General features: G+C 39.7%; 1 protein-coding gene across 1 annotated transcript in view; it reads left to right on the top strand.

The window, feature by feature from the left end:
- Nucleotides 1–25,441, top strand: part of galnt9 (polypeptide N-acetylgalactosaminyltransferase 9) — a 74,640-nt gene extending 49,199 nt beyond the window's left edge. Inside the window, exons 7-11 of the mRNA XM_026343652.1 lie at nt 13,841–14,026; nt 15,989–16,126; nt 17,652–17,747; nt 24,192–24,359; nt 24,498–25,441. Of these exons, the coding sequence (XP_026199437.1) occupies nt 13,841–14,026; nt 15,989–16,126; nt 17,652–17,747; nt 24,192–24,359; nt 24,498–24,644 (735 nt within the window). The 3' untranslated portion in view covers nt 24,645–25,441. The remainder of the gene's footprint in view (nt 1–13,840; nt 14,027–15,988; nt 16,127–17,651; nt 17,748–24,191; nt 24,360–24,497) is intronic.
- The last annotated feature ends 1,007 nt before the right edge of the window (nt 25,442–26,448 follow it).

Consider the following 26,448-nt stretch of genomic DNA (forward strand, 5'->3'; position numbering starts at 1 on the left):
CTAACAGGGATCATCCCCTCTGCCACTGGCGTAGAGTGAAACAGTTTTATATGAAATGTTCATAGTGTATTTTTTCTAATTATTCTTAAAATGCCCGTAAGCCTGTAAGTTAACTGCTTTTTTATGTGAAGTTTTGAAATGGACACAGTGATGCTATTTTACACTGTATAGTATCGTATTATCATTTTTATGTTATATATTTATGTTACATACATAATTAGCAGATAGTAGAATCTTTGTTTTTATTTAAAATCATATATATTATATTATTTATTTATATGTATATATATATATTGACATTTTACATTAAAAACAAAGACTCTGCTATCTACTGATTATGTTGTATCATGACGGCAGAAGGAAAAAATAAAACACCATACAAAACAATTATTCTCAACTATGCCAAGCTCTGGAAATCACTATATTCAATCTCTTAATTCCTAATTTAGCGACCTTCAGGCACAACTCTTGCATAAAAATGGGTTAATAAACATTTCTGCCAGCCAGATATGGTGGTAACCTCTTTGCTACCATAATAAGCCTAAAAGGTCTACATGGGTTTACCCACATGGGCTGCCCATGTTCTCACTGTTTTATGAAATCTGTCTCATTTTCACAACAGACCAATCAATCAGTAACTAAAAATGAAGTGCGATCTCGTGGGGTGGCCTGCTTCTCTCGATGACATTTATTAAACTCACCAGGAACTCCTTTCAGAAGTAATGAACCAAAAAATTCAGCTTTTTTTTTGCTTTCTTTGAAGTCCTGTCTCCATAACCACCTTGGCTGGGCCTCGAGGCATCTGGTCATAATCTCTCTATAGTGAGGAGAATGGAGCTAATTAAAGTCTAGCAGTACCAGCAGCTAGATGGGAGTGGCAAATAATTAAAGTTCACTTGGTCCTCTCTGCATCCCAAGCTGAGTTATTTCAGTGTGATGACACATTAGAATGTAATAGTTATTATTTTGGATTTAGATTTGTTTCTTCAGCAGTTAGATGTAATTCACACGTTCATTGACACAGAGCGTCGTGGCGATTGAGCAGAGCATTGGAATAATTGTAGGGGGGCAAAGAGAGAAATGTGAGGCCAAGACATGGACTGAAACAGGAAGTTTGTTGTTGTTGTGATTGTTGTAGTTGTTAACCAGCAGTAAGCTGGAGCTATAGTGACTGTGACACACAGCTCATTGAGCCAATTAAAGTAATTAAAGTAAGCCCTTAGGACTCAGTTAAACGTGAACGTGCTGATGTTGTACTGTATACCGATTAGATAATATGATCAAGGCAGATGGTCATTGCAAACAAATGTCCACAGATTAAGGATTCTTCTTGTAAATCAAGAATTTGCCTGAGAATCATCACACATTTAAGTTTTCTTCAGTATGAGTGTGATCCAGTGATATGTAGTTGTCTGTTTACCCAGAGCTACGTTGTGAACAGGAATTGCTAACTGCTATTTAGGCATAGTTGAAGCATTTGGCGTTGATGTGTCTTAAAATATTTAAGTTGTTGCCTTGGCCAACTATTTTGTATTATTATTATATATTTTTATTTAACTGCAACCACTTTTAGCTACGCTTTTAGGTAAAAGAGGGATTATCAGTCTGCATGATGCATCATTTGCAGCACCAGTCACCCAGAGAATAAGCCCCAGGAGCCTGTTTGATGCTGCAGCAGGCTGCATCTTATTCTGCCCACTGCTCTTTTATATCCATGTCCATCTACTTTTACCAGATGGCAACTTTTCTTAATAAAAAAAAAACAAACAAACAAACAAGAGGAGTCAGTCTGCATTACTTCTGGTGGCACAATAACAGGTGCGGCTTCAAAGCGCTTGGTGATGCAGTCAGATGTTGCTTTTAGTTTATTCTGAGAACATCTGTCCCGCTGATACAAATATGAAACCTGGACACTTTAACACAGCTGATTAACCTCACAAGCCATCTGGATTTGGAGATGCAAATGAATTCAAAGAGAGTTGACACACAACAGTTGTATTGATTTGTTAAAGGTAAGACAGCAGTGCATTGTATTATGATAATATCAACTCATCAGTATCAACAAAACAACTCCTTGAATCACTATACTGCGTATTTAACTTATGACAGAGAACAGTTGATGTGCTGTGGCTTCAATTTCTTTCTTCAAACCTACAGCATGCCTATGCTTATAGTGATATATAATGTATATACACACATAGAAATGAATATGACTGGCACTTTAAATCACACAGAAGATTATTTAATGTCCAAATTGCAACACTGTGATGCAATTTCACCTTAACTTACATAACCAGGTTGTTCCGTGGCTGCCGTTGTTTGGAGTGAACTGTGTGAAAGAGTGCTACAACACGACAGCAACGCGGGCGCTGACACTGATCCTTTAGCAGGATTAACATGGTAAATGTTAATGTCGTCTGCAGGCTACAGTGAGTTATCACGGGCCGCTTTGATAAGCAAGTTACTTGCTGATAGGCTTAGTTCCTTTGGAAATTTCTCTCTAGTGCAGTTTCCTTTTCACAATGTAAGATGTTTTTTTCTAGTGGGCATGTTTGTACTGTATGTATGTGGATGTATAGAGGAACAATTCAGACACACATTAGGACAGTCAACAGAAGTTGAGCGGTGCTTGCCTTGGACTCCTCCTAGCTGCAGCCCCCCACAGTGAAAGCAGTCACCTTGAAAAGGGCAGGAGCGTCGTTAAGAGGCGGTATTAGGCCCCGACCATCTGCGGACACCAGCCATTCTGGCAGCTTCAAAATCACCAGCATTCCCACGTCCATCACGCAGCAAATGACAGTGGGCGCTGACCATATGTGGGTCTTTTCCAAAACACTGAGTCATTCCAGCGATGAGAACAAATCTTAGGCCTCTGAGGAACTCTTATATTACACTTTAGCAAATGGTATCACACAAATGTGGCCAATGTTTGGATAAATGCCATAGGGTGCAGTGCTGTATGGACAAGCTACTATTTACAGTTGTGAAGTAATATAATTTAGTGACAACATAAAACTCCCCTGGGAATTTCTTCTGTTACACAACTTGTAGCATCAAGCTGTTTTTCTGTCATCACAGAATAATGAAACACAATTCGAAGGCTGCTGGGTAAATACTAGTCCCAGTTTGGCTTTGAGAGGAGTCTCTGCCAAACTTGATCTTGACTTGGTCTGGAGTTTGTTTCAGTATTGCACTTAGTCCTGAATTTGCCATACTGTAGATATCCATAAAGGTGCATAAGAGTTAGTGGAATTTACTTTAACTTTTTTACTTTTCCCACATTGTGTTAGTGTTATGTTTGCATTGTCCATTCTAGGATACCGTAGAAACATGATGGAGCAACATGGCGGTCTCTGTGAAAGGGGACCCTCTCCCTGTGTGCATTATAACAGGCTTATTCCAAGGCAACGACAGTACCATTATATTTTGAACTTTATTTCAGGTGATTACCACTAAAGAAAACATATTTTTGAATATCATTTTCCATTTCTGCTAATAGATTCCTCTAAATCTCACACACTGCACATCCAACTACCATCCTGCCCTCTTCTGTCTGGTCTCTTGTCCCTGGTTTATGACAGATTCTTTCTCTTACTAAAAAATTGGAAGAATCACTTCCCCCATCAATAAAGTCTGTGTAAAGGTAGCAATAATATTGGATATTGATTGAGTATTTGTCTCTTTCAATGCCTGCATTATTTAGTGGTTGAATCAATCTGTTTGGGCTTAATATTCTCAGGTTTACTTACTGCATGGTTCATTACTATATGTTCCAGTCTGCATCCATCTCAGGGAGAAGAGACAAGTGAGAATGGATGCAGCTGTAAAAGTTCTGTATACAACACTCGGTTATTGTTTCAGGGGAATTACTGCAACTATTGGAGGACTCACTGGCAACATATGGCAAAGTGGAGCATCTCTGCACTTGGTGTTGTCGTAGAATTTATGGTGGGGTTTGCATTCTATCAACTGCCCCAATAAATCATGTTCACGATTGAGATGAGTGTGTTGTGTCAGCTATACATAGATAATTGAGGACTTAAACTGTCTTGTTCTGCTCATCCGGGCTATACGTGTATAACGGTAATTTACACCTAAACAGATTGTGTGGAAAGCATATTTTATGTTTACCATTTAACAATGACTTGTAGCATACTCCTCAGCCTGAAGTGGCTCTGGAAACATGATATGACTTCCTGAACATCTGGATACCTCAGAGAGGTGCTGCTTTGGTGTTCAGGTCCAGAGGAATAAGTAATTAGACAGACCTTGTCAGCTTGCCTAATATCCATGTGAATCATAAACTTCATTAAAAACCTCTTTCCCGAGTGACTGCAGATACTCCCACCTTAATTTGAGCACATTTTGACAAGGTAATTAAGATCATTTCAGATGAATTGTGCATTTCACATCCTTGTGCTATTCAAGACAATTGAATTTTATGGAGAAGCATCTAAAGCTCTCTCTGTGGACAGTATCATCACCAGGAAATACAGCAATGCTTAACAAGCACAGATTGGCTCATCTCGTTCATTATCTGAGAATTAGTTAATCAGTTCACGTAATTGCCTCTGTTGGATGTCTCAGACAAGCTGAAAACTTGGAATGATCTGACAAAGCCGAAGTATTTGAAGAGAACTAGCACGCACTGATGTGGCCGCACCAGCAAATCGGCAGGCACATCAAAGATGAAGGGCAGCAACTGGATGGAATTAGCTTTTGACAGGCTCATTTACAGGGGCCTCTGCTTCTCTCTGTCTCTGCATCAGCTTCCTCCATCCATATTATGGATGTATGAGAAGGAGAGCAGGAAAAGAAGGCGTGACATTAAGTAATGGGACATGGGGAGTGGCTGCAGTCTCTCAATGGTGAAGGATGCCTTTTCTTCCCAAGCATGACATACCAACCACTGTTTTTACATTCACATATTCACAAAACCCATCATCAGGTGTCTGTTTTTCTTTCAGTGAGAGGGAATGAAAATACGAAAAATCTAATTAAATAGTTAGATATCTTGAGGAATAAGCTTATAACCACTGGCATGCTGGTAGAGTGAATATAAAATCAGAGCAGGAGCTGTTAAACTTGGATTATATTATTATTATATTATTATAAGAGTGGAAATGAAGGAAAACAAACAGTGTGGCTCAACCCATAGGTAACAAAATCTTTGAAAGCTCACTAATTAACGTGTTGCTAATTTGTAAAGACAGTAGGTTGCAGTTTTATTCGGGGGTGTCAGATAGTGTAATATAACTTGTTAATTAATAGGAACAGAGTCGCACTAGTGTTTCCACATGAATAACTAAGTCGCTTTGCTCCTTCAAACTGCATACGAGTCAAATGTGTTAAATAAGAGTTGGGGATCACGCTCTGTGCCATCTAGAAAACAGTGATCCAAAAGCTGTACATTGCTTTGTGCTCCAATTTTTGCCTTAAGTCATTTTTCACCACACACACTTCTCAAACAAAAACATTGATTGTGCACAGCAGGGCTGGTGAAAACCTCTTAGCTGAATGCAGTGTTGTTTATGTTCTGTCCTAATTATCTGCTCTGTTTTTGCTTTTGTAAAAATGTGAATTTAATATTTATGATAATTAAAGACCACTGTAAACCATGCCAGAAACCTGGCGATGTCATATTTCCTCCTCTGCTGATGGCGATCGATAAGTCATAAATTACTTAATGCACATGTAACTCTTCAAATGCCAGAGTGGAATGGAAGTACCTCGCTTTATGAGATGAGATGGAGATCCTCTTAAAGTCATAATTCACGGGATGAACAACAAATGGTTTCTAAATTACTGCTGGAAATGGACTGATGTCTCAGGAGTGAAAGCGTGTAGCGTGGAGAACAGTGTGAGTGTGTGTTCTTTACATTATAAGGTGACCTCTTTCTTTCATTGTTGATAGTCTTGTCACTACCACAACAGCTTTGAAAAATCACCATGTGATATTCACAGCTTTCAGATCAGAAAATTAGTGTTGGTGTGAATAAACACAGCATAGATAGTGACACCAGAGCTGTGTGCCTTTTTTTCTATGCTATATGCGGCTTTTTCTGTCTTTAATACAGCTTTTGTCAGCACAGGATGTTCCAGTACATCACAGGGATATCAGACCGTGTCCACTGTGTCCCATAAAATCGCTTGGTATTTATCACAATGTGTTAATGTCTTTCTCTCCATAACCTTTAAAAATATAACACAAGATCTAAATATGCGGTCTGCTTAGCCCGCACCCTTAATCAGCATTTCCTGGCACTTTTTCGAAACTGGTGAGATTTTTTGGGATATTATCCTGCAAAAAAACATCCCTTGGGTATAGAGATTGCAGAGTGGCAAGCATTTCAATTAAAAACGGGGACGTGTAAAATTCCCCAGACGCCAGCGAGCGCACACAAGTCATTATCTCAAGTGGATACAGGGAGCCTGTGGATGGCTTTCTTCCAAGTTAATTGTGGAAATTTCAGTGTGATCTTGAATACAGATCTGTATGTGAATCAACCAATCAACTACTACATTCAATATATAAAGACATGTTTATGTTTAGAGTCTGCCCAGTGCTGGGAACTGTTGCTAACACAGTGTGAAATCAGAACTTATTTAACCTACAGTAAACTTAAAGCTGGAACACTCTTTTTAATCTTTTAAGAATAAATTAAATGATGGATCCATACATGTTCTTTTCTGCTGTACTGAGCAGTTTAGGATCTTTCTCTGCATAGTTTTTGGTTTTCTCTTTTGCAACTTGCAATGTTTTGGTTGAGTCTCACTCCTCTAATCTAACACAGTGGGCAGCTGCTTGTAGCCTAAAAGCTCTGATAAACCCACTGTACACTACCTGCCCCATACTGAGCTGGGGCACTAGCTTAGCATTTAGAAGCATAGGAGCCAACTACTTTTCTTAGTATCACAGTCTATGATGATGATGATGATGATGATCTGCTCCAGTTTTGTAATTTTACCTTGCTTGACACAGCAAAAGACAGAAACTGACTTTACAGAGTTGCCTAAAGTTTCCATAATCTCAAGTTCCCACACTAGCTGCAAGGAATACTAAATAAATGAAACAGTTTGACAGTAGAGACATGAGTTATATAAAGCTAATTCCCAGTGTTCTGCCAACAGTCTAGTAATGACACAGAAGTAATTATCTCCCCCTCCATATGGAGAACAAATGAAAAGAGGAATGAATGCACTTTCATACTGACTTGTGAAGAAAGAAATTATAAGAAGGTAGACTGGCAGTCAATTAATGCCAGCCCGTGAACCAGAGAGGCTACGACGTTTCACTTTGCGATATGACACCTAAAATAAAAGCCTTGTTCTTTTGACAAATGGTGAATAGTTCTCTCAAGGTTTTTGCCCAGAGTGATTGAAGTTCACTTTAATATGTTACAGTAGCTCTGAAGAGCACGCAGGTGTAGCTTCGAGGACATAACGGTAAAGAAAGTAAAGTTTGTGATATTCATTCATAGCTATAATATGGCACATAATGACCCAGATGTCAAGGCAAGATTTTGAAAATGTTTCTATTAAGGTGAATTCATGGTGTCTTCTTCTTTTTGAATGAATCAGTATGCTCCATGAATCTCGCGGCGCCTCGGTGCACAGTAAAGTAGCTCCACATTATCTTTCTCTGTTATTGGTATTTGTTTCAGTCATGGCTGACACAAGTGGGGATGAACTCTGGCTGACCCCCAGATTCTTACTACATTAATTTGGCCAAATGTGAGGCTTCAGTTTGTTGCTGCAGGATCATTTTCTTCCCTGTCTGTCAAACACATCAGCTGTGGCACATTGTAAAGTCTGCGTGAGGTCAGTATTCCCTTTCATCATCTCAGTCTGGATTCGTAGCTGCTCAGCGACCGCTTCGTCTCTGTCCGTTTCCATTTTCGCCACTGTTGGAGAAAAAGCTTAACTGGTGATGTCACCCTTGCGCTGTAAGTATAGGTTACACTGGTGGGATTAAAAATGAGGAGTGATTGTAAAGGCCCAGAGATGCCAGTATACTCCAGGACAAATGCTTTCTGGAAGGTCAGACAGCAGCTGAAGTCTCCTCCCCCCACACCTCGGTGATGTTGAAATTGTCCTACCATTTCTGTCACTTTCTGAAACCAGCTATCTGACATTCACTTTATGCAGCCATTAGACACAGTGAGAAAGTCCTGTAAGTCAGGCTTGAACTCCTCTTTCAAGCTCTCTCTTTTCCCTCTTTACACTGTGACATATTTTTGTCCCTTTGTGAATGTGCTTTGATACACTCAGTACACATTGGCATGTGTAGTCAAAGGCCCAGAATTATTGTGTTATTATTCAGGCTTTTAAGGGAGAGTTTTGTTGGCCTGTGACGGTTTAAATGCTGTTTCAGTGTCTTTGCACCCACATGAGAAGATTAAGTCATGAAAATGGACAAGGTCTTAAATCCGAAGCCTATCTGAACGCTGTCATAAACCTCTACTGTACCCTACTGTATGTGCTGTTTTTTGCCGGTTTGTTGATTATACTACTGTATGTAATGCACTGATAAATACCTGTTTACTGCTGTTAATAGCTTTTTATAGCTGATGTTTTCTGGAGCCTCGTGGAGCTTATCATGCAAATGGTCCAGCTGCAATTAACTAACTACATGTACAGAGACAATTAAATTAAATTAGCAATTACATTACCACAACATCAAAGTGCTCGGTGTTAAGTGCTTCCTCTTAATGATGCACGCTGCAATTTTATGAAGGGTCAGTGCCAAATGGACTTTGCAAAAATGCAGTCCTGAGGACCTGCGCGTGGGATGTCATAATAGGTAGAAGATTAAAACAAGCTAATTTGATATTTAGATTTTCTTCTTTTTACATTTCCATAACGCAGACACAGCATGTCGCCCTCTTTTGTTGTCTCCCATGTATTTTCTTGTTTCCAAGCTAACTGAATTTTTACATCCATGAAGACAGTTGTTTTTTTACGTAACTAGAGTAACTTATTGCATGTCAATTTATTTAAAACAAGATATTCTAATTTTATTAGTAAGCACAGTGCAGTATGTGTGATCTTAGGCTCTGCTACAACAATATAAAGTGTTACCTGTCATTAGCAGAGGCGCTCTCAGTGCGAACATAACCATGTCTTTTATATCAAGGGGAAAAAATGTTTGACATGTGGTCTGATTTGTTTTGTTAATGCTATGAAGCTACGGTTATGAAGACACAGGCTGCATGATGAAGTTGTGACTCCTCGAATGTAACACACACAGAATCTGCAGAGCTCAAGTGATTTAGATCAGTGATTCTCTTAGACACGTTGAAAAAGGTCAAACTCTGTCAAAGACAGAGTTGACTCCCTGCAGATGTCTGTTACCAGGTTGTTGCTCTTAAATTAGGGAAGAAATTATCACTATCCTCCTGCATCTACCCTCTGCTGTATAATTAGAAGTTAGATAGTTTCCTAACTCAGATTGAAGATTATATTGTAACTATTTTTTTTTTTTTTTTGCATCAATGTGCCCTTTCTGTTTCCTTACACAGTCTCTAACTATAAAACAATTTAGAGGAACATTGGCTCCTTTCACAAATGTGAAAAGTGTGAACAACACCAAGCCCAGAGCAGTGTGAAAATATACAATATACTGTATATACCTCAGAGCCTATAGGGCCCTACTGTGAGTACTTTGTTTTAACAAAGGAGGCTTTGTTTTACTAACTTTTACTACAGTACGTCTATACAGTGATTTAGCTTCAAACAAAGACATATACAGTATTATTTAAAGTAGACTTCTTGGATGGTCATCAGCATCACAGGCTGCTTTTTTTTTTTATTATTTAAATCAGGGTTATTCTACAGTGGGTCTGAAAATTTTAATATGGAAAACATGTTCAACCAGCCATACAAATGTTGACTAATCTAAAAAGGTGTTACTAGCTGGTGTAGAAAACCCGTGGAGGGGAGATTGAAATGACTTGTCAGTCAGTGTCACCACGTTGTCACAATGTTTGTGTCCATATATTCACAAAGGTTGCCATGCTCATGTTTTTCTCAAGGTTCTGCAGAAAGGATTTCATATTAGTAACACATATTGAAGTATTACCAATTTCAGCTGCCATCTTGAATGTGAATCTTTACATACAAGGTCCTCCAGGCTGTGGCACTGATATGACTTCCAACAAGAACATAATCAGTCACTATGACTACACCGAGGGATATTCAGCTACTCAAGGTAAAGCCCATAAGAGAAAGCACATACAGTTGGCTCACAAACAGTCCCACAGACTCTGCCTCCTCCCAGAGGTAAACAGAGCAAGCTTCAGCAGCTTAGCCTAATCAGCCATGCTATCTTTTTTCAGTACTAGAACACTCTTAGAATAGCTCCTCTCTTTTTACAACAGCAACCAAAACTGCTAATATTATAACACGTTGCCTTGTTAAATATCTTGTTTAATAATGTCTTGGAGTTTACTTAACATGTCATTTTTTAACACACCATGTTGTGAGATATAATCAAAGCAAAATTATGCTTATTGAGATGATGACAGCCACACCGCCCATCACTATTGTCAGCTGCTACTGGCTGGTACAGTGGCAACAATGTACAGTGGTGTCTGCCTCTGCTGCCAAATGAAAGAAGGAAATTAAAGGAAACAATCGACACTTGATCATGGGCACACTGTGCTTTTTTAGCAATACAGTACATGAAAACACAGTAATAATAAAAAATAAATAAAGCAATAAACAATGCTGACAGTAAACAGCTGCCCCTGTTCAGTGACACTACATGAAGCCTAAAGTGATGCAAAAAAACTGCCCGGTCCACAGGCCTAGTTAGCTATTAGGCTTTCTGACCTTCTGGAAATGGTGGTCGAGAAAATATTGATCTTCAATTTGCTTTCAGTGCTGGCAGCGTGCTAACTGCAATTACACATATACACATTTTCAATTATCCAAGAGTGGCCCATGTACAAATCCAAAAGCACTTAACACACAGAGATGCTTAGACACATACAAGCACCATTGATTTTAAAAGGGAAACGTGGATAAAGAAAGAGAAGAAACACAGCATTACACCTTGTCTACTATGTTAGACAAGGCGATGGGTAGATTCGCTAGAAGACTTACCATTAAATTGGTATTGCAGTTATGGCCACATAATTGCAGCAGTGATGAAGGCTATTGTGAAAAGCAGCACTTGTCATGGGCCGTATCAAAGCGAGAAAAGTCCACTCCAAAGTATTAATGGATTTTTAGGCCTGGGTCACTGTGGATCATCAGCAGTGAAGATGAGAGGTCAGGCAGTCAATACATGTGTTTAAGCTCCGGTCAGCCGAGCGAACTACTCCACCACAGCTGGGACATTAAAGGGTTTCAGGGTAAGAGGGAATAATCGAGGGCAGATGCCTCACATGCCTTCATTAATGCACAATTAATCACAGGCTTTCATATGCCCATGAGCATTCAGAATTACAGAAACATTGAAATTATGATCATTGGGACTTGGCTAAATGTTTGATAGTGTCTCATTTCCATGAACTTGACCATATGGCTTAAGGCTTCAAACATCCTGCTCACAGGAGCACCAGTTGACACAGCTTACTCTGGTGATTTGATTTGGCTGTTTTTGCTACCTCAACAAATGTTTGACTTGCCTGAGCTCAGCAGGCAACACAACAGAATTAAAGCCCGGATGTTTCTAATATCATTGTGTAGTAACCGAAGCCTACTTATTAAATAACTCGTCAGACTGAAGAACAAACCTGGAAACTGATCGAGTTGTCATTGAGTAGTTCCTGAAGGTCTGACATGGTAGACAATAACAAAGGCTGATAGATATTTTTGTTGTGTGTCATAGAGCCTCATTGTTGCCCAAATACTATTAAAGGCACATTAGTGGGTCATAATTTTCCAAGAGTGACAGGTCCCTTTGTTATCACGAACCATGTATTCCTCTCTGAAAATAGTCCCCAACAAATTCACCTGTTTGTGTAAGCCCAGCTGTTTTAGGTGAAATTGAATTGTATATATCTGTAGTTTTATCCTTGAATCTGCTTCTGAGCAGTACAATACAATATCTGCTCATTCATTTCTAATTACCTAAATATTATTTGCTATCTTTGTGCCTACCCATGTAAAGAGTGTCTTCACACTACAGTGAATGGTTATTGGAATTGACATTAGTTAAACGAGAGAGGACCAGTTAAAATAGATTTTAATCAGCATTTGCATTCAGGGGTCATGTTTAACATACTCACTGATCAACAATAACTACAGATGAAGGAGAGGATGAGCAGACATGAGGTGGTTATTTACTGCTTCAGTGACAATGTTCCAGACAAATCAAGGAGGAAAACTCCAAAGTTTCAATAAAACACCCCAAGTGTGCTTCTTGTGGACTTGTGTGTAAACCTGAAACTGTATTTCACTCCTTTGCACTAATTAAACATGGCTCAGCACAGGCTTAATTCACCTCTGCTCTCGACTTAATTGAGAAAATAGCTCTGCATCAGTATTGTCCTTTATGACCGCATGAGGGGCATATTTTGGGTTCAGATAGGAGTTAATGGATCAGTACATCTGTTACGCATGACGAGTGTCATTAATAAACAGTGGGTGGTGTAGTCTCTGCAGTTTGTACAGCTGGCAGGACATTACCATATGCTGTGGCATTCTGATGGCGTTGCTACTACCTTACTGCTGGGCTACTTTCCCACAGCATGGCATAGATTTGCAGATTTGCATACTGTATATCAATGAGGAGGATATTTTGCAGCGAGTTTTAAAATTCAAATCGTTTGCTGCTCTCTGAGAAACGACTGTTTTACTAGCATGTGACTGCCTGTCACTGTTTTCTTACATTCAGCATGTTGCCTGAGTGTCACAACATCCCTCAGCCTACGATCAATCAATACTTCCTGCCGTGATTGATGTTTTTTAAGGTGACATGTTTGCTATGTGTATCATATGGCATCAGGGTTTTCTGGTTGTCACAGGCAACTCTCCGGGGACTTCTGTACTTATGGGTCTTGGGCTCAAAGAGCCATTTGTCACAAACATTTTCACTTGCTTCACCAGAAATCAATGGACAGCAACATCATCACACAGATGTGTCATGATAAAGAAAAGGCAGCCAGCTAAAAGGAGAAGCTGGTGACAGTGTCACTGTAAATAATCTCTGTTGTTCTTTTCTTGTGGAGTGGTTAGTCGTCTGCACTCCACCTGCATTTCCGATATTCAGGAAGGTTTCTCCTTAAAGCTACAGTGTGTAACTTAGCTCAAATGTTGTTTCTGTAGTAATATGCTCCAAAAATGGTCCTAATGTGCTGGGCACAGCATAATGCATTAATTTAGAGTCTCATGGTAGTGCCAGCTTAAGTTACGTAATGTACTGTAGCTTTAGAGGAGAACCAACAATGAATGGTGTCGACTAAACATAAGTTCCTTACAGCTAGAATTGGTTTTAGCTCATTCCTCTGTGCATACACCTCCTGTGTTGTGTGGAAACTGTTAAAAACACATCAGCGAGCTACAAGGTGAAATGTCTGTTCATGTTGAAAAGCATGGGTTTCTGTAGCTTATCTTTAAACAGCTCCACACATTCCACACATTTATGAACATGAAGGAAAATATTTAAGAAATCGTTGGCCTTAGCTTTTGAGTGAATTGATTCTGCTTTAAGCTCGACTTCATGTCAGATGAACTCCAATTCTAAAAACCTGCCCTTTAATACAGCTAAGAAGCGTCTTACTCCTACCTTCAAAAATGTCAATGTTTAAATGTCTTAAGAGCTCTGTACAGACATTCCTGTGGAAATACACATTTGATTCAATCAGATTTTCTCTTTCTTGCGGTGGTCTAGGTGTGGCAGTGTGGAGGGAGTATGGAAGTCCTGCCGTGTGCCAGAGTGGCCCACATCGAGCGCACCAAGAAGCCCTACAACAACGACATAGATTACTATGCAAAGCGCAATGCTCTGAGGGCTGCTGAGGTGTGGATGGATGAATACAAATCCCACGTCTACATGGCGTGGAACATTCCCATGAACGTAAGTTTTTCTCTGTCTTAGATTGCTCCCTCAGTCCCTGAGCCCCCTTGGCTTTTCTCTCTTCCCTACTCACTTGCTCATTCAGACATGCAGCCCTGGTCTTGGGAGACACTAGTCAATAGAAATTCAAAATTCAGATTTCATCCCACCTGACCTTCACACAGACGGCAGAGCAAAGTCAGAGCAAGAAAGCAGTGCGGCCTCGCTCCGAGCAGATCAGAGAGGTCGACCAAATGAAGGAGAGGAGCCTCGTTTCCAATCAGTCTATTTTCATACACATCAGTTTAATTACTTTCAACGGTCTTTTGAGATGAGGTCCAAAATAATAAGCAGCTACTGTCATTAATAAAGAGTTTAATATTGAATTCTAATTGCCTCCCCTGCCAAAAAGAATGAGATGATAGTCAGTGAAGGACGTCAGTGTAGGTCTTAGAACGCTGTCCAAAACAACACACTGCTGTTCATAATAACATGTGACTGTGTGGCAATCAAACACAGGTCTGATGTGCTGCCAGTGTCAGCATGTCGTCTAGAAATTAGGCACAAACATCATTACACGAGAACACAGTAAGTGCATGTAGAAGGTGCCAACTGGGGAGAGGTTGTGACAGTTGTGTGTGCCTGCATGTGTGTGTGCAGAATAGAAGACATGTTGGGAAGGAGCGAGGAACAACTTTGACAAACTAGCCAATCAGGCCACATCCCTTCTCTGCTATAATTACAAACACAGTGGCACGGCACATTATTACCCCAGCTGTCCTGTGGAGCAGAGTTATTTTGTGTACAGTACAAAGACCTAACGGTACGATTATTCCATCTACCTCCCTCCCTCCGCTCTCAACCCGCCCATACACACAATCACATTCTTGTGATTCTTGTTATTGTCTAAGGTGCCTGCAGAGAGCACAATTACTTTGGTAGGAGAAGGCTTTATGATTCACCACAGTGGCCAGCCCCAAGTCCACACCAAACAACATCTCACTGAAGCTGAATGCATTTGTTAGTGTCGCTTTATGATGTAGCCCCCACCGCACCCTCCCTTTCCCAAAAATAAAGGGGAAAAAAAAAAAGCTATTACCAACTATAATTCATTATTAGCAGATGCTGAAAGCAAGTTCAGTAGCTGGCTGTAGACTCCAGCAGGGAGAGAAACATTATCCTGGGAAACACTGTGGCAATACGACAACTGTGGTTCTGGATGTAATCTCTGTTGTCTGTTGTAGTGTTCAATGTTCAGTCCTCTCTGTCCCTGCTGTTATTTTAAACATGTCAGCCACCTATCGACTCAAACGAGGACTCACCTTTCTGTTGAACCATGCCGTTCACTGATCATGAGTAGTGCTGCGTTTTTTAACTGCAGTGAAACTAAATATGGATAAACGATGATATTAGATCATTTTTCAAAAGCCTATCGTACCTAATAAACCAAGTAAATTACACTTCATACTGTTGAAACAGGCTGTATTCCAAGGCTGGAATTATAGTTATTAGCGATATTGAAATCTCAATGAGATTCTGAATGGGGCTTTCTGTGGTTCTGGGTTCCACCACGCTTACTTTCTGCCTTGACCAAAAAAATCCTGACCACAGAAATGATGAAAAATTCATTTGACAGTCTAACTACACAATTCAGTACTACATAGTTTACACACTTCTTCACATATTTTGAGCAATTACGTGCATCAGGATTGAGCTTCTATGCCCGACATTCCACCTCTCCGTCTGGGAAACCTGATTAGACTTTGCTCAGCACAGATCATGTTCAATAAAAGAACAATGAAGGTCCCACATGACAAGCACATCTAGCCGGCTCTTAAGCAAATGCTTGATGCATCCTCTAAGCACCACAACACTTTCTGTATTCCATTTTTCTAGCATCTAGTAGTCTCACACAGTTCTTAAGTAAAGTGCCCGCTGGCTAAGAATGGTTCTTTGTCTTTGTTTGGTCCCACTTGCTGACAGAACCCGGGGGTTGATTTTGGGGATGTCTCGGAGCGCTTGGCCTTAAGGAAGAGGCTGCAATGTCGGAATTTCCGCTGGTACCTTGAACACGTCTACCCAGAGATGCGGATCTACAACAACACTATCACATACGGCGAGGTGAGAAAGGTGTTCACTAAATGGAAAAATGAAACTGCATGCTCATCTTCAGTTGTAATTCTTAACCTGTGGGGTAAAGAGTCTGCGGAGACAGAGAGCCTGTCAATTTGACCTCACAGATAAATGCAGAAAACGAGTTGGTGAAAGGATATTAATTTGTGAGCTGTGTATTATCAGAATTTTTCATCTTACTGAGAAATATTGGTGAAACAGATGTGAATTGCAGATCAAAACAATGACAACCTACATGCTCCACATTAAATAAATATGAATCCACTGTAGCCAGTCTAAGGTTAAGCTACCTCGTTGCTATAGCAATGCAGCATCGCCACACAGGATTAGAGGCAATTTCCTCATAATGACTTTTAATTAACAACTTATTAGTTTTCCATTCCAACTTGATTGTTTTGGGCTCGGCTGCACACTCAGCACAGTGGGGGAAGAAAACAGGATTATGACAGGTTGAGGAATTAAACACAATCCACAGACTCTATTAGGAGGTTTGCTGAAACGCATCATTTTTTCATGTCGATTTCAACAATGGAAAACATGGTAAAATCAATATGCTCTGCAAATGCATTGTCAGAATACATCAAAATTAACCTCTACATTCATCAAAGCTGAATGAATTTACTCTTGGCGTTATTTCCCCTGCCACCAGTTTTGGCTCTGGCATCCAGCTAATGGATTGCTCGTAGTGGCAACTACTTAAGAGGCAGTATTTCAGCTCCGCAGACAAGTCGGAAAACAGATACCTCGTGCTGCCACACTGCCACAGCAGCAGAAGCGAGTCTCATCTGTCACTGAGCATCAGCACCACGTTCGGCCATGCCGACCAGACCAGCCGAGTGGAACCTTCCCTGACAACGGCAAATGATAGATATGTCACAACCTGGAAATGAAGCCATACGCATTCAAATCACACAGAACTGAATCTCATGCTTAATGCACACCACCATCTGGAGGTCTGGAGGAGAGGAAGAGACAGAGCTGGGACTGGTCACAGCATGATGATGCCCTGTCATGGCCTGGGCAACACTGTAAGAAGATGTGAGACTGAACAAGCCGCAGTGAATCAGACAGGCAGAAACCAGCGTAGCACACAGGAACAGATGTAGCAAAGGTAGCAGCACCGTTTAAGAAAAGGGAGAAACTAAATGTTAATACCCACAGGGATAGATAGAAGATTTTGAATAACTAATATTCATATTTCTGAGCTAAAGCAAACATTAACATGTAGGTACTGTGTGTTTGCCCCCGAGTTTCCTGTCAGTGGAGAAACTGTTATTGGACTGTTTTTTCTGTTAATAGCTGAGGCTTAAGAATAATTTTCTGTTTCGGAGCGACACCACTGAAGGTGACAAGGGCAACGAGATCCCCACCTCCATCATCAATTGTGCTGCAATGACTACCCGACAGTGAAATTAAAATGCTTTTGAGAAAGCAGCCTTTAGTAATGTCGTCACTGATCTGCCATCAAACCCCTCTCCTCCTCATTTCAGTTATCTACTGTGTTGTCTTTCAGGTGAGGAACAGCAAGGCCAGCGGCTACTGCCTGGACCAGGGCTCTGAGGATGATGACAAAGCCATCCTTTACCCGTGCCATGGCATGTCCTCCCAGGTCAGAGCACACTCACCTCATCAACTGTCTGTGTGATCATGTTCTCTGCTGTGTTCATTAACCTCATCAGCCAATCAGTCAATAATGACATTAATTAAGTTGTCAGTGAGCCAGTGTATCGAGTGGATTATTCCAAAAATAACAGTACAAGTGTGTTTTGGTTTCCCTGTACCACACTCGTGTCACAAATAAACTCATGTAAGCTCATGCTTAAATATAAGCACTGAAATAGTCTGTGTTCTGCTACTCTCTGCAAGATGATGCGGTACTGTAATTACTCTCCTCTTCAAATCCCAGAGAAGTTATATCCAATATTATTTACAGTAATAAATAGTGGTAGTTTTCCTAATTGATTCTCATTTAACAGAACTATTAGACTCCCACACACGTCTCTGCTGAAGCTATTAAGTGAACGACTACTTCAAATCACTGGTTGCCTAATGTAGTTATCTTAGTAAAAAAATAAAAACTCTGAAGTATTTGATTTAGGATGTAAATCATTAGAAATTGACTTCTGTGTGTGTTTTTTTTTTAATCAGTATGATTTTAAAGAAGTATTCTGGAGATAAAAAGGTGTACATCAAATCCCTACACAGGATTTACATTTTTAAAATTGAGTTTGAATGGAACTCTGCAAAGACTTGATGGAGGTAATCAAACCTCATATAGTATGTAAAATAAATGATCCTAGTCTGTTTATCAGTAAACAATAAGGTTAGGTAAAATATGTCCAGTGTTGCATGGACGTCCATAGGTCTTAACACAAGTAGTCTGAATGTGTGTAAAAGTTAGTCACTCTTTCATAGCTGGTGTTTCAGCACACTGCTCAACCCACCAAGCATGTAATATAAACATCGATGAAAATATAACATATAGACACGTATGCAGTATTACATTCTTCAATTCAATCTACAAAAATACTATAAATAGCTTTCAGTTTGTTCAAGAGAATCAGATTCAATTAAGAGTAAATGTGAATATGGGTATATACTTGGAGAATATGAACTAGGATTGTAAATATACAGAGATAATAGCACCTGTTAAACAATTAAAATGAAAATAGATGCAAATTAGCATTTAAGGTTATTGTAGGCTACTGTGATATACTCTGATGATGTGTGTGGCATTAACAGATATAAAATCCTATATTATTCCCTAAGACATGATTTCTACTGACTGTAGTGCAGAGCTGAGACTATAGACTGGTGTGAATGACTAAATCACTGAATCACTAAATATTATACAATCTAAGCACATTGTTTCACTGATGAAGTACATACTCCAGAAATGAATCAATAAGATTAAGTTGAAGAGTACTAACTACTTGGGTCAGTACAATAAAGTAACCACATCTATGCTAGATAGCCTGCTGAATAGTGTGGTTATAATACTGCAGCTGATTGCTTTATGTCTTCAAAATTATGACTCACTTGATTTTCAGAATAATAAAATGAAAATAAATCACAGATTCACTTCCATTCAGCCATACAGTCACCTTGTTACATTTCAAATCTTTCATCTTCTCAAATATCTAAAATGCAGAAGCCAATTTTGAGCCATATACAGAGGTTATGGAACGAAAAACTATTCATATTTTCCTGTGTTGAATCTTCGTCATCTCTGTTTTAACATATTTTTACTGTGTCAATTTCTTCTGTGTTACCTGTAATCAGTAATTATTATATGCATGCACGTGCACTTTTATTACTTTAGTGCATATTTTGTCACACAGGATGAGTTGTTTGGTCCTTTTGATCAAATTTAAGAGACACGTGAACCATGTACACAGAGAATATGAATGTCATGCATGTTTATTTATTATATATTGTACTAGAACTCAAACTGTACAGTAAAAGAGAGAAAAGTAAAAGGTTCTTGGCATTTGGTATTATAATGAATCAAATCTTCACACAGCTTCTTAAATTTAAACCCATTTAAAAATGTTCAGGGTTTTATAACACTGCGACGAGACTAATGTTCTGAGGTGGTACAGGCGTGCTGGGCCTGGACGACCAGTCACGGTACAAATGAGCCACATGATTTTCAGTGGCTCTAGCTGCTCAGTAGGAACACAGTGGAAAACTGGGGCACTCCCAGTTTGAGAGTGAGAGTGCATGTAATTATATGAATAAGTAGCCAGATGCTGCTAAAAAAACACACACACACACAAACCTTCAGCATAACCTTTACTTGAATAGATACCAGGACAAGTACTGCAGTGAGAGGGAGCCTGCTGTCCTGTTTTCCTTTTTTGCAGTGGAACAAAAGCTAATTCTGAAGACAAATTGTGCAAACGCTGTTACTATACCACGTCTCACAGTTATCCCCCTTCCCCCTCTTGTTTCTGAGTGACATGTTCATTATCTGCTGTAGTGTATGAGGGAGTATAGTGGAAGGAGGCCAGCGGTTCACCGGCCTCTCCTCTTTTCTCCTGCAGTGAGAGCTCGGTGGGGTCCAGTAATGTAAAGCTCCACTGACTCTTTTAATCCTGATCCCTGGGGGAAATAAACAAAGGGAGATAAATTTTGTGCCTTTGTATCATTAGATTACAGCGATGAGCGACATTACTGTGAGCCAGCCGAATTCAATTTCATGGGATACTGTGATTTTGCATTCCTTTTTACCAACGCTCCTTTTACTTATGAAAAAATATAAGTGCCCTGAATAAATCTTTATAGTGCTTCTTAGGAGTGACTCTCTCTCTCTCTGCCTTCTTTCCCAGTGGAAATATAAATTATGGATAATGCTTCACCTTTGTCAAATAGTATAATGCAGTGAAAGAATAGTGGAGGAAAGCTTGAATCTCTGCTATTGGCATATGCACACACACACACACACACACACACACACACACACACACAAGAAGTGGTCCCTGAAAGTAAATGATGCATGTTCTGATGAGATTTTGTCTTTGTCTCTTCAGCCATTATTATTAACGGTTTCTGCTAATAAGGTTAATACCACTACTGAATATTGCAACTGTAGTCCATGCACATTAACTATACAGTTCTCTGCGATCGCTGATGATGATTTGGTCCATGTATGTCACATGTGTGTCAGATCACTGGTCCCGTAGCTCTGAAACAAGCATGTCCCATCTTAAAAAATGGAAAAAATCTCCAGCAGCACTTGCAAATCATAGAACAACGTCCTTGTAAGACCAGCACGTTTCAGCTCATGTTGTTTTGAGTAATTTCTAGTCATGTTGTTCTTTAACTATATTGTTCTTTTATTGTCTTGTTGAAGTTTGTTACTTGTCTCTGGACAGCTGAGTGCCATCTGCTGCTTTGTGAACCGTTTTTTTGGGAGTGCACCACATCCACCAGACACCTGCCAGGCTTAATAGGGCTCTTTTCACCCTTTAACAGGCCCTGATGTAGGCCATGAATCGAAACGCGCCAGCCTCACACTAAAGTTGTTCCACAATCTGCTGGTGCTGCTGTAGATTGTATCCTTTCACTTCACCTCGGCAGTAGCTGAAGTCGTGCCAGAAATGTCTCCTTTGTTTTTATACAACACTGTTTCGGTCATAATTATAATTTTGGAAAAAAACAAACGTTTGTTTGATCAGATGCAGCGACACACAGGAACAATCAGCCCAGTAATCCAACATCTCCCACACAATGAGGCAGAATACCAAACTCCATCTCTCTAGTATGATGAATGTCATCGTTATTTTGTGGTAGAAGTGGCAGTGACTGACCATGTGTGATGACCCAACCTCTCTAATTGGAGGCTGCAAATTTATGAACATACAGTATCTGTATTGTTGCTTGGATTTAGTGAACTTAAGGAAGCTGCAGTGCAGAACTCATGACCCATGTTAATTAATTGATCAGTGTAGATCTATTTACTCACCATCCTACTTTACTCCATTAAAAGAGTTGAATGTTTAATTAATGTGTTGTCAGTGTTTAATTTTAAAAAATGTTCGATGTAAAGCACTGTTCTTTTATCGCTGCTCCTTTGTTTTCAGTATTTCAATTGCTATTAACAAAATGACTTGCTCCTGAGACATCTACTGCTGAGACCCATTTTCCACCAAATTACCAGTTACTGACTGAGCATTATTTGCTGTGCAGTCATGTAAACAGGGCCCTCAGACAAAACCAGACTTCCAGTATTCTCCATCTTGTGGTCCCTGACACAAGCTATTGTATGTGTGGTGAACTCAGGTTCATGGTGCTGATAGACACCCTCTGCTGCAATTATGCTGATGTAGCCTCTTAAATTTCTCCTATATAAGCTTGTAAAGCGTTGTGGTCTCACCCAGATTCCCATGATACACTATACTATAGTCACATGTGCTTGATCCAGAGCTGAGGCCCCACACTAAGCCCTTTTTAAGCCACAATCTGCAGCCAAAATTCACTCATAACTTCCTAGGAGAGCAAGGTACTAGAAAGGTAGAAATGTGGAGATTACGCCCCAGTGCGACGCTCAGACACTCCATCTTATGTTTACTTTGTCACAGCATTGCACGATTAATGAGCTAATTAAGGAACTTGTTATTAGCTTGACCTCCAAAGTGACTGCAAAACTTTTACGATAGCAGCAAGGCAATGGAGCGTCTAATGTTGCTGCACGAGGCACAGGTTAATTGGCTTGGCAGAATCATTTCCTTGTGTTAATTATTTGTTATGGTCCCATTTTAAATGTATTAGCGTATAAAAGGGTGCCAGGCTGAGCTGTAAACAGGTATTAGTGAGGATTATAGGGTTGTTGTCTTTTTTTCCTATGACCAGTCATAGTTTACACCCCTGGATAAATCTGCTTAGAAAATTATAAGCCCAAATAAACCAAGACAGTGATACGAAATTCAATGAAGGTTTCTTTATCAAACAACCTGAAATAATGACCTTTAGGCTGCCGCCTTGAGAAAGATGGCACAAATTCCCTGCCTTATGTGATTCATATTAGTTTGAAATGTGTTTATGGAAATGTCGGATATTCTTTATTTCAACAAACTGTTCTTATCAGCATCCCTGTAAGCAGGCCAAGCAGCTCTGGTGAACAATGAGAGACACAAAAAGCGATGCGTCATTGTTTTTCTATTTGTTCCGAGTGTCTTTTAGGGCAGAACATTTGATTAAAAACCACCTGCTCCTCTCTCCTCACAAGGAGCAACGACACACATGCTACCTACTGCAGCTCTAGTTTCTCCAGTCATGTTACAAAATCACTCCCATCAGATAAAGTATATCATGTTGGAGGGATTTTTACATGTTTAAACTGATTTACAAAGGTACTTAAACTGTCCCAATACCAGATTTTATAATATGAAATGTGAAGGTTAAAGAGATTTATGTTCATATTTGTGGGGATGTTAGGGAAATGGCCCAACTTTTGTAATGGGAGTTAAGATTATGGTTAAACTGCTTTTTTTTCTTACCCACAAAAATCTGTTTTCAAAAAAGGTGTCATATTTTTTGCAGCAATTAACCATAGAAAGACACTTATTTTTCATAAGTCAGCTTGTCAGCAGTCTAGAGGCTTCAATTAAATGCCTTCTTCCAGGACTCTGAGTAACATAACATACCCTTGTTTTATTAGACAGTGTGTGTGGTGGGTTCAGAACATTCATGTATGTGTGCCCCCACCCACCCCCCACCAAAGAAAGGCTGCTGTCATACAGAAGACCTCCCTATCGTTGGCATCTCGTTTTTCACTCTCATAAATAATAAATGTTATCTCTACTGTATCCTTACATAATAGATCCATATCGTCACTGAGCCTTTCATGTGCAGGATTAAACAGTGAGGGATCAAGTTCGGTTTGGGGAAATACTCCAGCATTAATAATGAGCAGTGGTTTCAGTGCAGTGCTCTGTGCTGGAATATTCAATCAAACGACATGTAAGAAGGAAACACGGCCCATATTTTTATATCTTGGAGGATTTGAGGTTTTCTGCACAAATTGGTCATAAAATGTGATCTGCTAATAATATCTAATGTCTAATAATATCGAAACTGATTTCAGTTGAGATATTATCAGTAGACACGCACTGAGCAAAACAGAGACACAGTATTAAACACACACGCCTATGGTCCAACAATGCACTTTATTAGAGACTGCATTTTCCCCTTAATGTAACGCTGAGGTAGGCTGCACTATGTGCATTTTTAGTTATTATTGAGTTGTTGTTTTTTTTTGTTTTTATATAACAAGTGATAAAGTAGTAATGAGGGCAACTCAGTTCGGTTTGTCATGTAGTTTGTCATCCAGCCTGGAAATTTCAAACCTTTGTTTTTTACAGCTTCACTGCTGCCTGTCTTTGTCAGGCTGAACAGCTACACAGCTGCACAGCCCATTCAGTTTTCACACTCAAGCACATTTTCACGGGTGTTGGGCTGCTCTCTAACAAGTTGAGTGTTTGTTGTTTGTAGCTGCGTATGATTGCTGCTAAAGTAGCTGTGTAACACATTGTTTATCTCCTTGTTGCAGCTCGCCCGCTACTCTAACGAGGGGCTCCTCCAGCTAGGACCCCTAGGGTCGACCACCTTCCTGCCTGACACAAAATGCCTCATTGATGACGGCAGAGGACGAACTCCCACTCTGAAAAAATGTGATGCAGTTTCCAGAATTTCTCAGAGACTTTGGGACTTTACACAGGTAAAAGGCAACGACAGGAGCGTAAGCTTATATAAGAAAACTCTAGTGTCCTTTTTGCAGTTAATAAACAGGCATAAGAACATGAGAATATCCAAGTTACCGTGTTTATTATATAACTCCTCTGTATTTTTGTTGCAGAATGGTCCAATCATCAGCAGGGACACTGGTCGATGCTTGGAGGTAGAAATGTCCAAAGATGCCAACTTTGGCCTTCGTTTGGTGGTCCAGAGATGCTCCGGTCAGAAGTGGATGATACGAAACTGGATTAAGCATCCGAGGCACTGAAGCCAGAGAACAACCTCTGAGACAGTTTGGGCAGTGTTTCAAGTTGTGGACAGTTCAGAGAGGAGCAGGGACTGGTTGTGCTAGTGCTGGTGGTATTTCTCACTGCAGACTGCACTGTATACTGAGCTTCCCTCAGGCCACAGAGCTTTCCAACAGCCAGTCTTATGGAAGAATATGATCAATTCATGTGTTCCACTGAGCTGTGCGTTCACAGAGACCTTGTGGCAAGCTACAAAGCTGCACTGTTTGACATGGCCCACATATCTGGCATCCAGCTACGTGTATAGAGCAGAGTAACAAGACGCCTGAGTGCAGCCTGCGAAGGAGGTTCAAAATCATACTAGTTCTTTTGTTTCTACTGTAAAGCTCTCAGACTTTGAAGATGCAAAAGAGTGTGTTTTTATTATTTTTTCTTTGTTTCTTTTTGTTTTTCTGAGTGCATCTCGGCAAATCAAAAAATATAATCGCCATCAATCGCCACATTAATTATTTTGGGCTGTCATTTAGAATATTGTACTGCCCTGGTAAGACATGCAGTAGGCTTCAAAGGGGCAGAGCATCATGCGATCAGGCAGGATTCTCACCAGAATTTTCAACAGTTGTTTGTTTCTTTGGACTGTATTGCTCACTGTGGACAGGAGCAATCATGTGCCTTTTTTTCTCATATTTCTGCTTCATCTGACCAGGGAATGTCAGTCCCGAAAGCATGTACAAAATTATTTGAAAGTTATTAATATATAAAACAATGTATAAAACAGTCTAATGATAGTAATATATTGTAAAAAGTGCAAAATTGATATCCGTCCTCTGATAACAATTAGAATAATAAAATCATTTTTATGATGAGCCACCTTCCTGTCTTTCTCTTTCCCCTGTTCATATCGCTCCTTGAGCGTACTCTGCTGTGTGGTACATAAAAAACAGGCATTTTCTTTTGTACTATTACTGTATAAAGCCAGTGGCTAACAACACCATTACAATTGCCTGTCTTTTGTTGTGCCTGCACTTACAATCACATCAAGCCTCCATCAGGTTTCTGGCCCTGTGTACTGTAATTGTTCCATCCCACCCACTGAACAATAAGTCTCCAAAAGCACAGAAAGCTTTTTAAATTATTTTACTGAGAAATAAACTTTTTTTTTATTTTTCTCATCTTCAACAAGAAAAATAAATTAAAAAATCACAATTTATATATATATATATATATATATATATATATATATACATATATGTGTATATATATATATATATATACATATATATAATGTAATCATTGCTTAGTAACAGGACAAATGCCTACCTTTAAATTTACTCACATTGTATGTGTGCATGCTGCAAGGTTAATTTAAATACTGTATATTAAGTTGAAGGGCGACTTTACAGGTTTTTACTTGCTACTTAGTTCTAGTTTAGAGAGCACATGTATATGAATGGGATTAGACCTCTTTCTGTGTTTTCTGTATTAAAATATCTCTCTAGCGACTACACTGCACCATAACCAGCGTGGGTCTATTTCTATTTCTGGACTCTGTGGAAGACAAAGGTTCTGTTTTTTACTGCTGTAAATTAATCAACAACTTTAAATAGAGTTAAGTTACAGTAGAATGAAAGAAACAGTCACATCTTCCATTTTTCCTCCTATTTATAGGACTGCATTACAACAACAACAACAGTTCTGTGTCATCCAAGCCAGTGTCTCCAACGTGGTGGACAGCTCACCCATTTCTCAAGGAGCCACCAACACCACAGACCTTTATTCCACAGCAGGTCTTTTTCACCTACAATGGCAGAAAATCACAGATGA

Source organism: Anabas testudineus, chromosome 9 (assembly GCF_900324465.2).
Source record: "Anabas testudineus chromosome 9, fAnaTes1.2, whole genome shotgun sequence".
NCBI lineage: Eukaryota > Metazoa > Chordata > Actinopteri > Anabantiformes > Anabantidae > Anabas > Anabas testudineus.